This window comes from Natrix helvetica (genome assembly GCF_964273705.1).
Source record: "Natrix helvetica genome assembly, chromosome: 1".
Classification (NCBI taxonomy): Eukaryota; Metazoa; Chordata; class Lepidosauria; order Squamata; family Natricidae; genus Natrix; species Natrix helvetica.
In genome coordinates this window covers 6,085,913-6,101,010 of record NC_138548.1, presented here as the reverse complement: position 1 = coordinate 6,101,010, position 15,098 = coordinate 6,085,913, and the positions used below count along the sequence as shown (strand labels likewise).

At 47.4% G+C, this 15,098-nt stretch overlaps 1 protein-coding gene across 2 annotated transcripts in view; it reads left to right on the top strand.

Annotated features, from left to right (window-relative positions):
* Positions 1-12,392, top strand: part of PIAS4 (protein inhibitor of activated STAT 4) — a 49,038-nt gene extending 36,646 nt beyond the window's left edge. For both annotated transcript variants that reach the window (XM_081941431.1, XM_081941432.1), the window contains exons 7-11: positions 919-1,024; positions 3,416-3,489; positions 5,549-5,709; positions 8,537-8,679; positions 11,152-12,392. In XM_081941431.1, coding sequence (XP_081797557.1) covers positions 919-1,024; positions 3,416-3,489; positions 5,549-5,709; positions 8,537-8,679; positions 11,152-11,351 — 684 coding nt within the window. In that variant the 3' untranslated portion in view covers positions 11,352-12,392. The remainder of the gene's footprint in view (positions 1-918; positions 1,025-3,415; positions 3,490-5,548; positions 5,710-8,536; positions 8,680-11,151) is intronic.
* Positions 12,393-15,098: the final 2,706 nt, after the last annotated feature.

The following is a 15,098-nucleotide window of genomic DNA, read 5'->3' as shown; positions in this document are numbered from 1 at the left end:
CCTCCTCCTCCTCCTGCCTCTCCTCCCCCCCAATCATCCTCCCTCTCCTCCTCCTCCTCCTGCCTCTCCCCCTCCCCAATCCTCCTCTTCCTCCTCCCCCTCCTCTTCCTCCTCCCCCTCCTCTTCCTGCCTCTCCTCCTCCTCCTCCTGCCTCTCTTCCTCCTCCTGCCTCACCCCCCTCCTGCTCCCAATGCTCCTGCCTCTCCTCCTCCTCCTGACTCTTCTCTTCCTCCTCCCAATCCTCCTCCGTCTCCTCCTCCTCCTCCCTCATCTCCTCCTCCTCCTCCTCTTCCTCCTCCCTCTCCTCTTCCCTCTCCTCCTCCTCCTCCTTCAGTTTTGGTCACCACACTATTAAAAAGATGTTGAGACTTAATGGTTGCAGGAACTGGGCACAGCTAGTCTAGTGAAGAGAAGGACCAGGGGAGACATGATAGCAGTCTTCCAATATTTGAGGGGCTGTCCCAGAGAGGAGAGGAACAAGCTGTTTTCCAAAGCACCCGAAAGCCGGACAAGGAACAATGAAAATTGAACAAGGAGAGAGATTCAACCTAGAAATAAGGAGAAATTTTCTGACAGTGAGAACGATCAACCCATGGAAGAGAAGTTGCCTTCAGAAGTTGTAGGAGCTTCATCCCTGGAGGCTTTCAAGAAGAGACTGGATTGCCATCTGTGGGAAATGGTGTAGGATCTCCTGCTTGGCTTGGGGGGTGGGGGGTTGTTGGACTAGATGACCTACAAGGTCCCTTCCAACTCTATTATTCTGTTACTCGTTCTCCACCACTCCTCCTCCTCCTGCTTCTCCTTCTCCTGTCCCATCGCCTCCTAGCCCTGATAATGTTACCTTGTTGGGTAAGGAAACACCTGTAAGGAAACCCCCAAACTCTTACGCGCTTTTTTTGTACTCCCTCTTCTTTCCAGAGTTACTCTGTGGGCCTCTTCCTGGTGCGACAGACAACATCGTCAGAATTATTGCAGCGATTAAAAAACATCGGCATTAAACACCCAGAACTGTGCAAGGCCCTCGGTGAGTTGGTTCAACTCTCCTACTGTCTCTCTCTCTCTCTCTGCCCCCTTTTCTCTGTAACTGAATCTTTGGCTTAACCTGGAGGATTATGTAAGGCAAGGGGTCCCTAGCCTTTTGGACCTCATAATTTTAAATCCCGCAGGCCACTAATATGATCTGCCTAATGACTGGTTGGGTGGACGTGGCTAGGTGGCCATGTGACTGGGTGGGCGTGGCCAACTTGATGTCACTCACATCGAGGGGTGCCTTGCCAGCGTCTACTCGCCACTCCTCGCCTGCCCACCCTGCTCCTTTGAGCCCCAACAGAAAGCATCCACCACGAGAAAGAGTTGGCAAAACAGCTCAGTTCAAATTGGATCTGACCGAGAACGAGGCTCAGCAGAAGCTCCTCACTGAGGACTAGGAGCATGGGCTTTCCGAGCAGAGGGAAGACCTGCGGGAGTGCAAGGCCAGCTACCGGCGCCTGGAGGCTCAGCGGGCTGAGATGGTCAGCCAGTTCCAGGCCATGATGCAGTCCCCCTGGAACGAGGCCCTCCGGCTCTTTGCCACCAGCGGCGCTTCCCTCCAGCCTTTGCCCAAAGCCCCCCACCAGGAGGCTGAAGCAGACCCCAAGTCGGAATTCCTGTCCCCCTCCGACCCACACAAAAAGACCCCAAAGGCAGAGACTTTCTGCAGCAACACAAGCGTTCATTGCACGTATTCGACCCAGGGGCTGAAGTTTGAGGACCTTTGATTTAGTGCAATATAAAAAACGCAAATAATTTTTCTGCAAACCATCAACATGTTCTCGCGGACCACCAGTGGTCCACAGAACACCACTTGGTGTCCCCTGATCTAAGGAGTTTAAATTGCTGAATTAGGAATCAAGGAAATGTAATGCAAGCAGCCCTGGACTTACAAGGTTTTGTTTAGTGACTGTCCAAAGTTACGACGACACTGAAAAAAGTGACTTAACGATTGCTTACGACCTTTGCAGCATCCCCCGGGGGTCACCTGTTCAAAAGTCAGCCGCTTGGCAACTGGTTCATATTTATGACCGCTGCTTTTATCCCAAGGTCACGCTATTAATCCCCTTTTGCGAACTTCCGACAAGCAAAGTCAACGGGGAAGCCAGGTTCACTGAGCAACCGGGTTGGCTCACTTAACAACTGCTGTGATTCGTTTAACAACTGTGGCAAGGGAAAAAATGGTAAAACGGGACAACACTCACTTCACAAATTGCTCCCTTCGCAACAGAAATTCTGGGTTCAATTGTGGTTGTAAGTGGAGGGGCTACCTGTAGTAATTTGTATTAACGGTCACAGGCCAACATTAGAAATAAAATGTGTGGGTGTATAAACACAAGAAAAGAGAAAGAAAGAAAGAAGAAAGAAAGAAAGAAAGAAAGAAAGAGAGAAAGAAAGAAAGAAAGAAAGAAAGAAAGAAAGAAAGAAAGAAAGAATCAGATGGGAGGAAGGGAGGAGAGAAGTGACAAGGATGGAAAAGGAAAAGGAAAAGAAAGGAAGGAAGAAAAAAGAGAAAAGAAAAAGAAAGAAAATCAGATGGGAGGACGGGAGGAAAGGAGCGACAAGGAAGGAAAAGGAAGAAAAAAAGGAAGGAAAAGAAAAAGAAAATCAGATGGGAGGAAGGGAGGAAAGGCGTGACAAGGGATGGAAAAGGAGAAGGAAGGAAGAGGAAGAAAGGAAAGAAGGAAGGAAGAAAGAAAAGAAAGAAAATCAGATGGGAGGAAGGGAGGAGAGGAGCGACAAGGAAGGAAAGGAAGGAAGAGAAAGAAAAGAAGGAAGGAAGAAAAAAAGAAAAAAGGAAAGAGAATCAGATGGGAGGAAGGGAGGAAAGGCGTGACAATGGATGGAAAAGGAAGGAAGCAGAAGAAAGGAAAGAAGGAAGGAAGAAAACAGAAAAAGAGAAAGAAAGAAAATCAGATGGGAGGAAGGGAGGAGAGGCGCAACAAGGATGGAAAAGGAAGGGAGAGAAGGAAAGAAGGAAGAAAGGAAAACAGTAGGCAAAGAAGAGGAGGAAAGAAGAGAAGATAAACTTTATTGTCACTTTTTTCTGCGAATACACTGCCACACATTAAAACCTAAAGTTGCTTTTATCAGTGCTGTTGTAACTTCAAATGGTCACTAAATGGATCGTTGTAAGTCAAGGACTAGCTGACTGAAGGGATGGGCTCTACCTTCTCTGCCTCAAATACCCCCCCCCCCAATCAGATTAGTTTTGCAAGTGGCCTAAAATTGGGACAGTCCAGAGGTGACCTTGAAGAAGGGAACTCGTCTCATCTCTGGTCCTCGAGGGAATTGGGGCAACCAAACCTCAACACTCACAATTGCTTCTTGGTTCTCATTCTGTCTTCTCTTCCCCACCCTTTGACCCCCTTCCCCACCCCTGCAGTCAAAGAGAAGTTGCGGCTGGACCCAGAGAGCGAGATTGCCACCACTGGCGTCCGAGTATCTTTAATATGCCCGGTAAGCATTGTGCTGCAAGGCAGGACTTCAGCAAAAGGCACTTCTGAACAGAGGTGCTAAATGGCACATCTGCTAGCCAACAGTCATAAGTGGCTGGGCGGTGAGAACCTCGTTTGCTGGGTGTCAAATGCACCCGTGAAATTTTGAGCCTCTGAATCCAGTCTCTGAGTTTCTTAACCACTTTTTAAACGTTTGCCCCAACTTACTGGGTGGAGGACCAAGTACTTCTTTTGCCTCCTTGTGAAAGCACATTCATCCAACCAACCAACCAACCAACTAACTATCCCTCCCTCCCATCAATCAACTCTCCATCCATCCAACCTTCCATCCAGTTATCCATCCAATAAACTAACAAATCAACCAACTCTCCACCCACCCACCCACCCACCCACCCATCCAACCAACCCCCCATCCAACCCCCCCTCCCTCCCTCCCACCAATTCTCCCACCAACCAGCCGTCCATCCCTCTCTCCCTCCCTCCTCCACTCCCTCCCTCCCACCAACTCTCCATCCATCTGACCAACCAACTCACCATCCCTCCCTCTAACCAACTGACTCTCCATCCATCCATCCATTCAATCCATTCAATCATTCATCCATCCATCCATTCATCCAATTAATCATCCATCTATCCAATCCATCCATTCATTCAATCAATCATCCATCCAATCAATCATCCATCCATCCATCCATTCAACCATGCATCCAATCTATCATCCATCCAATCATTCATCCATCCATCCATCCATCCATCCAATCAATCATCCATCCATCCATCCATTCAATCATCCATCCATGCATCCAATCTATCATCCATCCAATCATTCATCCATCCATCCATCCATTCATTCAATCAATCATCCATCCAATCAATCATCCATCCATCCATCCATTCAACCATCCATCCATCCAATCAACCATCCATCCATGCATCCAATCTATCATCCATCCAATCATTCATCCATCCATCCATCCATTCATCCAATCAATCATCCATCCATCCATTCAACCATCCATCCATCCATTCAACCATGCATCCAATCTATCATCCATCCAATCATTCATCCATCCATCCATCCATCCATCCAATCAATCATCCATCCATCCATCCATTCAATCATCCATCCAATCAACCATCCATCCATGCATCCAATCTATCATCCAGTCAATTATCCATCCATCCATTCATCCAATTAATCATCCATCCATCCAATCAATCATCCATCCATCCAATCCATCCAATCCATCCATTCATCCAATCAATCAATCATCCATCCAATCAATCATCCATCCAACCATCCATCCATGCATCCAATCTATCATCTATCCCATCCATCCAATCATCATCATCCATCCATCATCTCCAATCAATCAATCATCCATCCAATCAATCATCCATCCAACCATCCATCCATGCATCCAATCATCCATTCATCCAATCAATCATCCATCCATCCATTCATCCAATCAAACATCCATCCATCCAATCATCCATCCACCATCCATCCATCCATCCATTCAACCATCCATCCAATCAATCATCCATCCATCCATCCATCCATCCATTCAACCATCCATCCATCCATCCATCCATCCATCCAATCAATCATTCATCCAATCAATCAATCATCCATCCAATCAATCATTCATTCATCCAATCAATCAATCAATCATCCATCCATCCATCCTCCAATCAATCAAACATCCATCCATCCAATCATCCATCCATCTAATTAACCATCCATCCATCCATCCAACCAACCAACCACCTCTCCATCCATCCAACCCTCCCTCCCTCCAGCCAATTAACTCTCCCTCCCTCCAACTTACCCACCTACCCACCAACCAACGGAATGGCTTGCCTCCAGAAGTTCTGGATGTTTCCTCACTGGACAGCCGTTTGTGTGGAACGACCTAGGGTCTCTTGCTTGAGCAGGGGGTTGGACTAGAAGACCTCCAATGTCCAACTCTGCTATTCTGTATTTGACCAGGATCTATACTAGAGTCATGTTTTTGCCTGTGGGTCTCATGTGGGTTTTTTTCCCCCCTCTTCCGAAGCTGGTGAAGATGCGCCTGTCGGTACCGTGTCGGGCAGAGACCTGTGCCCACCTGCAGTGCTTCGACGCGGTTTTTTACCTGCAGATGAACGAGAAGAAGCCCACGTGGATGTGTCCGGTGTGTGACAAACCAGCCACGTATGATCAGCTGATGATCGATGGGTTAGTTGAGTCAGTTACTTGCCTACCTAAAGCAGGGGACCTCGTTACAGGAGTCCCAGGAGGGCCAAGAAACTTGGGGGTGCTCGTGTGCGGAAGCATTTTTTAAAAAAAAAAAAAATCTGAGCATGCGCGCATAGCGTGCATCAAGCATGCATGCATGCTAAACACGTCCCTGAGTGAACCGGCAGCAGCAGCCGCCGGAACCCACCCCTGGGGCGAATGAAGGTCCATCTCCACATGGGCAGGAGCTACCGTGTTTCCCCCAAAATATGACCTGCTCAGAAAGTAAGTCCTAGCTTGATTTTTTACATATGCGCCCAATATAAGCCCTAATTGACACCACCCACTCCGGGGTGCAAAGCACTGCTGGGAGCAGCGGCCACTGTACCGGAACCGTATTTCTTTGGGCCCGCCCGCATTCCTTACCTCTTTTTGAGGGAAACGGGCCAATTGTGCGTGTCTGCACGGTGTACGGCGCCTGGGCGACCTCGCTGAGCAGCTGGGGTGTCGCAGCGCGCGTGTCCAAGGTGGACGTCCGGCCCCGTTGCAGCATACTGGTTGCAACAGGCTCCAGAACCCACCACTGGTGCACAGGTAAAAATTAAGATAGGATGGGGGTGGCTGAGTTTGGAGCTGCCCTACTACACCTTCAGGTAGTTGCAGGAGGGTCTCACACACCTCGGCCCATTTCTTTCGCGGCAGCCAGGAAGGTTTTCTTGAGGGCCTCCGTAGCCAATAACGGAGCACCGGATCGATCCATAGCTCTGTTACCGGGTGCAGAGGCCTCCGGGAAAGCCTTGCCGGCTGCAGAAGAAGAAGTTCCCGAAGGCCTCCGCGTAAAAGAGGCTGGGGGGTGTGACTTGCGCAAGTGAGGAGAGTCAGAGGACTGTCGGGGTTCCCAGTAACACCCCTAATGTGTTCAGGCTTAATGTAATTTGCAGGTCTGATTGCAGATCTTCCCCCCGAAAATAAGACCTGGTGCCTTTTTTGGAGGTTTATTGGAAATATATTGGCACAGACCGGTGAAAACCGCCTCTAAAGGTTCTCACGGTTTTCACCTGATTAAAAGTAAAAGTTATTCCCCCTTCCCTAAGCAATTTCATTGTCCAATCTAAGTGCTGTCCAGTTGCTTGGACACTTAACTCCTCCTCAGCCACCTGTGGGAGCGTCCTTGGTTCTCAGGGGAATCTATTTTGTTTTGGCTACGAAACCCTCGCTATCTCTGTCCTCCCCACCCTTATCCCTCAGCACTATTGTGGCAACACGGGGGCCTCAAAGATGGCCTCGGTCAGGTCAGCTTCAGAGTAGACAGCGCGCGCCATATCATTTCCCCTTCTTCCCATCCATGGAAGAGTATTTTTCTTCCGAAACTGATCCCGGGATCCCAAAAGGTTTGGGACCCTCTGCCCTAGAGAATCGACACATCTCACACAACTTTTGATGAACTGTCCTTGGTGTTTTCCAAGATCTTTTAACATTCTTCTGCAAGAATTTAAAATTGTAATGGTTGGTTAAAATTGAAGTTCCTGGCTCCTGGTTTTCGTTGCAGCGGCAGGCAGATGCTCTGGTATCTGGTGAGCCTTGGGTTGGCGATCTCCCAGCTCAAAACCATTTTCTGAAACCCCTCTGAGATGGAAGCCATTTTTTGGGAGGTAGAACATGGCCCTTGTGATGACCTGGGGCATGGCAGGAAAGCAATAGTGTCAGGGTTCCAAAGAGCATCCAAGAGTAAATCAGAGTCCGAGGCAAAGTATTGCTCAAAGTTCCAATTTATTAAGAGAGTCATGTTGGCGCATCTGGGAAAACCCGAATCTGAAAGCTTCCCGGTTTTCCCTATCGAGTTGAAAGTTCAAGATCTTTTCCCCACACCCACAAGTCCATCCCATGGTCCAATCTCCCACTGCCACGCTGGCAGTTCCACCCATCCAGTTCCAGTCAGATGCAGAGGTGGAAAGACAAAGGATGACCTTGGTTTTCTAGAAAGAATGTTGTTATGGCTACATAGCATCTAACTCCATACAATCCCCCCTCCCATTTCCTCACAACAGAAAATGCATAGTAGAATAATAGGAAGTGTAGCAGGCCGAAGATCGAAAAGTAAAGATGGCTGCCAGAGAACAGGTCTAACTCCCCTTTATTGCTCCAACTTTGCCCCCAAACGTCCCCACGTTTACTACAAGTCCTGGAGCAAAGCTCTCAGACGCACCTTCAACAGCCTCTGGCTGCGAGTAGCCCAGTGAGCAAAGTTAGCCTAAGAGTAATCAGGGCCAGCAGTCCAGTAAGCCAGGTTAGTCCAGTAAGCCAGGTAACCACAGCAAGAATTTCAGCTAGAAACCGGGAAAGGCCCACAAGATGGGGCATAGTAATCTCCAAACGTCAGCAACGCCACACAAGGCTCCACATATTCATTGTGTGTTCTTGACAAATGTCCTTCCCACCTGCACCTCCTTATATCTCAGTCCCCAGGTGTGCCTTGTGAAGGGGGCGGGGTACTCTCCTCCCTCATAGCCGGCTCAGTCTGCGTTGTTCTCGCCTTCTCTCTTCTCTCCGTGCTCTAGGATCAGGAGGGAGTGGTCCTTGCTCTTCGCTTGAGCCCTGCCTCTCTTCCTCCTCCCTGTCTGCAAGCCTTTCTAATCCTAAAAAGCCCTCCCCGGACTGACTCTGCCCTTCCCCAACTCCCTCCAAAGCCAACAGAGCCGCCCTCTCGATCCCTGTCGCTCCTGTTCCAGTTCATCTTTCCCCGCAGATTCAGACTCCGACGGGGGCATGACAGCCCTGAAGCTTCCGGAGTCTGTAATCACTAGCTGGGTTCTCCATCTTCCTGTAGGCTCCTATCGAAGATCTTAAAGGAATGTGAAGATGCAGACGAGATAGAGTACTTGGTGGATGGCTCCTGGCGCCCGATCAAAGCAGAGAAGGAGAGGAGCTACAGCCCTCAGTGTCCGATACTCGTTGTGGGCGGATCCACAGGTGGGTCTGAGAAGTCATGGTGGTTGTGGACTCTACACAAACCAGGAAGGCCAAAGGACCACCAAAGTCATCTCCCCCTAGTTGATTCCAATTTGTGTGGTATTGTCCAAAACGATGTCCTCCTTGATACCGTGGACATTTGCTCCTTCCTTCTAACAATTAATGAACAATGAATCAGTAGGACAGCTTCCCTTCAGAAGTTCTGAATGCTCCATCACTGGAGGTTTTCAAGAAGAGACAGGACAGCCGTTTGTCTGAAATGGTGTGGGGTCTCCTTGAGCAGGAGGCTGGATTAGAAGACCTCAAAGGTCCCTACCAACTACCAAGACGTGGAGGATGGATGGATGGATGGATGACTGGAAAGGAGAAAGGGATGGATGGATGGGTAGATGGATGGATGGGTGGATGAGGAAGGAAGGAAAGAAGGAAGGAAGGAAGGATGGATGGATGATTGACTGATAGGAAGGAAGACTGGATGGATGGATGGATGGATGGATGACTTCCATTGTAGTTGAAGCTGAGATGGGGAAGAGGTTTAAGAGTTCTTGATTGTGTTTCTGGTTGGGAGAACTTCACAGAAACATGGCTTAAGATTGTGATGGGCCAAGAGCTTCACCTTTGGTGTTACTGGTTCGTGGTTCCTTAAGCCACGAATAGTGGTCATTTAAAGATGTTCCCCCAAGCAGCTAAAGTTGGGAGCTGTGTCCCATTGTTACTTCCATCCCAGAGAGTTTCTCCAATGTCCCTCATGAAGCCCCTACTTGACTTAAGAAAAGCTCTTGGAATTCTTGCTACTTTTTCCCATTTCCCATTAGATCTTTGGAGGTCACTAAAAGCGAGGGGGACACCTTAGTAAAGTGAAATAATAACACCAAGCTCAAATTGTAACAGGTAGAGAAGCCCATGAATCAGGAAGGGCCACTAAAGAGTCATCTTCTAGGTTCTGGTTTGCTAGTTATGCTGTCAGTCTTCTCGCGAAGAATAGAATAGAATATAGAATAGAATAAAGAGAATAGAATAGAACATAGAACAGAATAGAATAAAGAGAATAGAAGAGAATAGAAAAGAGAATAGAATAGAAAAGAGAATAGAATAAAGAGAATAGAATAGAATATATATATAGAATAGAGTAGAATAAAGAGAATAGAACAGACTATAGAATAGAATATAGAGAATAGAATATAGAGAATAGAATATAGAGAATAAAATGGAATAGAATAAGGAATAAAGAATAGAATAGACTATAGAATAGAATGAGAGAATAGAATATAGAATAGAATGCAGAGAAGAGAAGATAATAGACTATAGAGAATAGAGAAAAGAATAGAATAGAATATAGAATAGAATGAGGAGAGGAAGAGGAAAGGAGAGTTGGAAGGGACCTTGGAGGTCTTCTAGTCCAACCCCCTGCTTAGGGAGGAAACCATACACCACTTCAGACAAATGGTTATCTAACATCTTCTTAAAAACTTCCAGTGTTGGAGCATTCACAACCTCTGAAGGCAAGTTGTTTCACTGATTCATTGTTCTAACTGTCCAGAAATTTCTCCCTAGTTCCAGGTTGCTTCTCTAACTTTTTTGGGAGAAACAGGGATGGACCCTTTACCGAAGTGTCGAAGCAACAGACAAAGAGCAACAGGGTTATCCTGTATTTTTATCGGGGGGAAAAGCCTGAGCAATGATTTAAATCAGATTTAAACATTTGAGGATATGGGGTTGGCTGTCCTCAGACATCATGCTAAGCGAGGCAGTAAGTTGTGTGTTGTATCATCCCTCTGGGTTTTGTCAGTTATAATGTAGGGCTAGTGTGTTGTTGAATAATGTGTGAAGTGGACCAATCGCTTTTTACACTTGTGTGTAAGCCAATGTTTCTCAACCATCCTTTGGCACTTTAAGATGGATGGACTTCAACTCCCACAATTCCCCAGCGAGCTATGGTTTCCTGATGGATGGACTTCAACTCCCAGAATTCCCCATGCAGTCTTGGTTTTCCGATGGATGGACTTCAACTCCCAGAATTCCCCAGCCAGCCATAGCATTCTGAGAGTTGAAGCTCACCTTTCTTAAAATAGCCAAGGTTGAGAAACATTGGCACAGGTGGTCCTTGATTTACAAGCCCAAGATATCTGACACTAAGTGAGACATTTGTTAAGTGAATTTTGCCCCATTTTACGATCTTGCTCGCCCCAGTTGATAAGTGAGTCACCGCAGTAATTAAGTTAGTAATCCAGTGTTTAAGTGAATCAGGCTTCTCTGGGACACTGCGAGCGTCATAAATATGAATCAGTTGCCAAAGGTCTGAATTTTGATCATGGGACCACGGATATGTCGCTGCGGCCTTAAACGTAAAAATAAAATAAAAAAGGTCCTGAGTTACTTTTGACAGTGCCGTCGTCACTTTGAACAGTCACTAAGCGTACGGTTGTTAAGTCTAGCTATTAAATCTTTAATTTTTTCCTTGCACATTTTCAGGGGGCACATCGGACGTCAACGGGGCTCCCCCTCCCGCCCCCAGCGTGGAGAACGGTAAGATCCCAGCCGACGTGGTTGATTTGACACTGGACAGCTCATCCTCGGAAGAAGAGGAAGAGGAGGAGGAGGAAGACGACAATGGTGGACCCAAGAGGAAAGTCCCCCGCCTGTATAAGAACGGCCTCGCCTCCGCCTGCTGACCGCCGGCGGCCCCGGGTCACCTCCACGTGGGAAAGCTTGAATTCCTCGGTGCTTACTCAGATAAACAGGATGGGGCGGGGTATCTTAACCCCCCAACCAACCTTTCACCTTTCCCTCCTCCAAAGCATCCTTGGACTTCCCGATTATTCCAAGTTAAAAAACAAAACGACTTTGTTTTTATCGGAAACAAACAGACCCGTCTGGATGAGCGCTGATGCATGGCGACCCCTTTCCAACCACCATCACCTCGCAACCTAACGCCTCTTCGTCTCTCCGCCTTCGGCTCAGCTTTGGAACCGCCTTTGGATGTGATCGGGAGGGTTTGGGGTGGGGGGGAACGCCTGTCCTGCACGCAGCCCTTTGGGAATGGCCACCAACACACACACTCTCTACTTCCCGAGCGTCCGTTGTCGTCCTCTTCCCCAACGCCCCTTGCTTTCTGGTTAAACCCGGCCGGTGAGAACTGATTCCGCTACTGGCCAGTTGCCAGGACTTTTCACGGGTGTCCAAAGTCACGTTTGTCTTTTTTCTTCTTTTTCTTCTTCTTTGTGTTCCATCGGCCTTGTTCGACAACCATTCCTGACTCTCTTTCTCTCTCTTTTTGCTCTCTTTCTCCCTCCCCCCATACTCCCCCCCCCCAAAAAAAACCCCCATCCCACCGGATCGGGTGGTGGGGCGTTGCTTCTTCACATCCTTAAGTGACCTAGAAAGGTTTATAAAACCCAGCAAGAGAGATGCAGGTTTTTCTGATACCCGTCGGGATGGAAGGTAACGGGGTTGGTGGGAACCGGAAGGGAGACGGAAGGATGGGAAAGGGAGACAAAACCGCCACGGACGTTTCCCCACCGAATCGTTCTTAGCTGGTCTCCGTTTTCCCAGAGAGAACCTCATGTAAAGAAAAAGAAAAAAAAACAACGATGGGAAATCGTGTTTTCTTTTTTTTTTAAGCCTCTTATGAAAATTATCGTAGAATTCTAGCATAGCGACGAGCAGCTGTTTATTATTATTATTATTTTTTAAGTTGAACAGAAGCCATTTCGGGTGGGCGGGTGGGGTGGAAAACGCAGAAGAGGAGAGTTGGAAACCAGGTTGCGGGGAGGGGTGGGGGAACACGGGTGTCACCGAACGAGGGGGGAAGGGCTCAAACCACGGATCTGTCGTCATCGTCTTTTTTTCCCCCTTTGGTATTTTCTTTTCCTTCTTTTTTCGAAGTGCAATAACTCGGTGTGTTTTGGAAGACGGAAAAAAATAGGACGGGCCCGTCCTCCCGTCGGCCAGGCACGGGGAGGGGGTCTCGTTGCCCTCTCGGGGTGAGGACGGACGAGCGAGGTGGGCCTCCTGGACAAAAATGCCAGGTGGAGGAACTCTCTCACTCTCTTTCTCTCTCTCTCTCTCTTTGTTTTTTTGTTTTGGTTTCTAGCCAACTACCTCGGTTTTAAAAAAAGAAAAATAGAAATAAAAAAAAAATTCAGGTGTAGGTCAGTCATGGACAAAATTTTAAAAAACACCACACGGTGCGGAGCCGGGGTGGGGGGAGAGACACGGCATGCCAGTCTTTGATTTTTTTAAAAAAATTGCCTCTGGACATCCAGCTGTTTTGATACTTGTGTGTCTCATCCTGCTTGTGAGTCTCCCTTTTGTGTGTTTGTGCGTCTTTGGAGATGTCCCTTCTTCTCCCCCTGGCCCGTTGAAACGCCCCAGCTTCCTTCGGATCGTAAGAGTGGTGAGGGAGGGGAGCCTCCCGTGTTGAACCGCTCCCTCCCTCCTCCTCCTCCTCCAACAAATGGTATCCCCCTTTTGTTCCTCTAGCAAGGGGCTGGGTCTCCCCCTCCCCAGGGTGGTAAGAGGCCAAAGAGAGGAACGCAGGGCGATGGCCGATCTTGCTCCCTCTGCCAAACTGAACCGGGCAGCGATTTTGGTTTGGCCCCTCTTTTCTGCAGTTTTTTTTTTAAATTTCTTTTTCTTTTTTCTTTTTTTTAATGGTCTGGTTTTTTAGAGGATGCCACACCTTGTCTCTGTCTCCTCCTGTCCAGGTGCAATAGGTTTTGGACTGGGCCTTTGTTTTTATTCGGTGTTCAGTCATCTCTCCGTTTCCTTTGTTTTGATGGGGCTGCCTCCTCTCCTCCCCCCCCACCCCCACCCCCGGAGGGAAAAGTATATTGTCTCCCTTGGTTTTAATCCACCCTTGAGATGCATTTTGGTAGGAGAAATGCATTGGTGTTTTTTTAAAAAAGCATGCTCTAGAGGGGAGGGGGGAGATGGAGAAGGGACGTCTTACAAGGCCCACTGGTTTGTGGTGAATTTCCCCCCTTGCCTTGGGCTATCTCTCACCACCACCACCCTCAATATAATTGAGCTTACTAACTTTTAAAGAGCCGATGGGATATGCAGCACCACCCCTAAAGACCCTTCCTTCCTTCTTTCCTTCCTTTCTTTCCACTTCTGTCTCCTTCCTTCTTTCTTTTCTGTTTCTTTTTTTTTCCTTCTTTCCCTCCTTCCCACTTCTGTCTTCTTCCCTTCCTTCCTTCCTTCCCACTTCTGTTTCCTTCCATTCTTCTCCTTCCCTCTTGCTTTTCATTGTTTCTTTTTCCTTCCCACTTCTGTCTTCTTTCCTTTCCACTTCTGTCTCCTTCCATTCTTCTTCTCCTTTCTTTTCTTTATTTCTTACTTTTTCCTTTCTTCCCTCCTTCCCACTTCTTTCTTCTTCCCTTTCTTCCCTCCTTCCATTCTTCTCCTTCCCTCTTCCTTTTCATTGTTTCTTTTTTCCTTCCTTCCTTCCTTCCTTCCTTCCTTCCTTCCTTCCTTCCTTCCTTCCTTCCTTCCCAAAGTCCAGATGAGGAAAGACTGACGAAGGAAAGGAAAGAAGAAGAAAAAAGTCCTTCCTCGGACTTTCCTGTCCCTTTCCATTGCTCCATTGTCGTCCTCCCATCCCCGGCTCCCGCCAACTAATATTTTTACAGTCAAAACATCTCAAAAGTTAAGCAATATGTTTGCTCTGTTTTAAAACACATCACAACACTGTCTTTCTGGCCCAGGGAAAAGGGGCCCGAACTGAATTTTTCTTGTATAGATTGCTTCTACAGCCACCAAGTAGAACATAGGACTTTTCTTCTCTCGGTGTTTGTATTTTTAATTTAATTGCGCATTAAAACTTCTTCCGTTTGATTTCTCCTTCCCAGCCCGTCCCTGCTGAGACATTTTTTCTTCCTTTTTCTGTTTTATTTCTCTCTCTCTCTCTCTTTCTCTCCCTCCTTAGCTCAGCAAAAGTTTCGTCAGTCTGTACATATGTTGTTTGTTTTAATTTTAAAAAAAACTTCTTTTCTTCCTTTAGCTTCTTCTCGTTCTTCCCTCTCTCCTGGTTTTTTTTTTCCATTTGTAAAGCAAAAAATTTTCTCTTTCTTCTTTCTTTCTTTCTCACACATTCTTCAGAACTCAAGACGATAGTGTTTGTTAAATAAATAAAAGGAAATATTTCAATTTAGCTTCTCGTTTTCCCTGGTGTGCAAAATGCAAGAGCTGGTTTGGGGTTTGGTGAGATTCGAGCACCATTGGGGGGTCCCGGTTTCTGGAGGGGACAGCCAAGTGGCTCAGGAGATCCTGGGGGTGGTCCCCAGAAAGTCATGGTACCCGCTTTGTAAAGCCTTAGTAAGGGCACACCTGAAATACAACATCCAGTTTTGGTCGTCACTTCACAAAAAAGATGTTGAGACTTTGGGAAAAAATGCAAAGAAGAGCAACTAAGATGA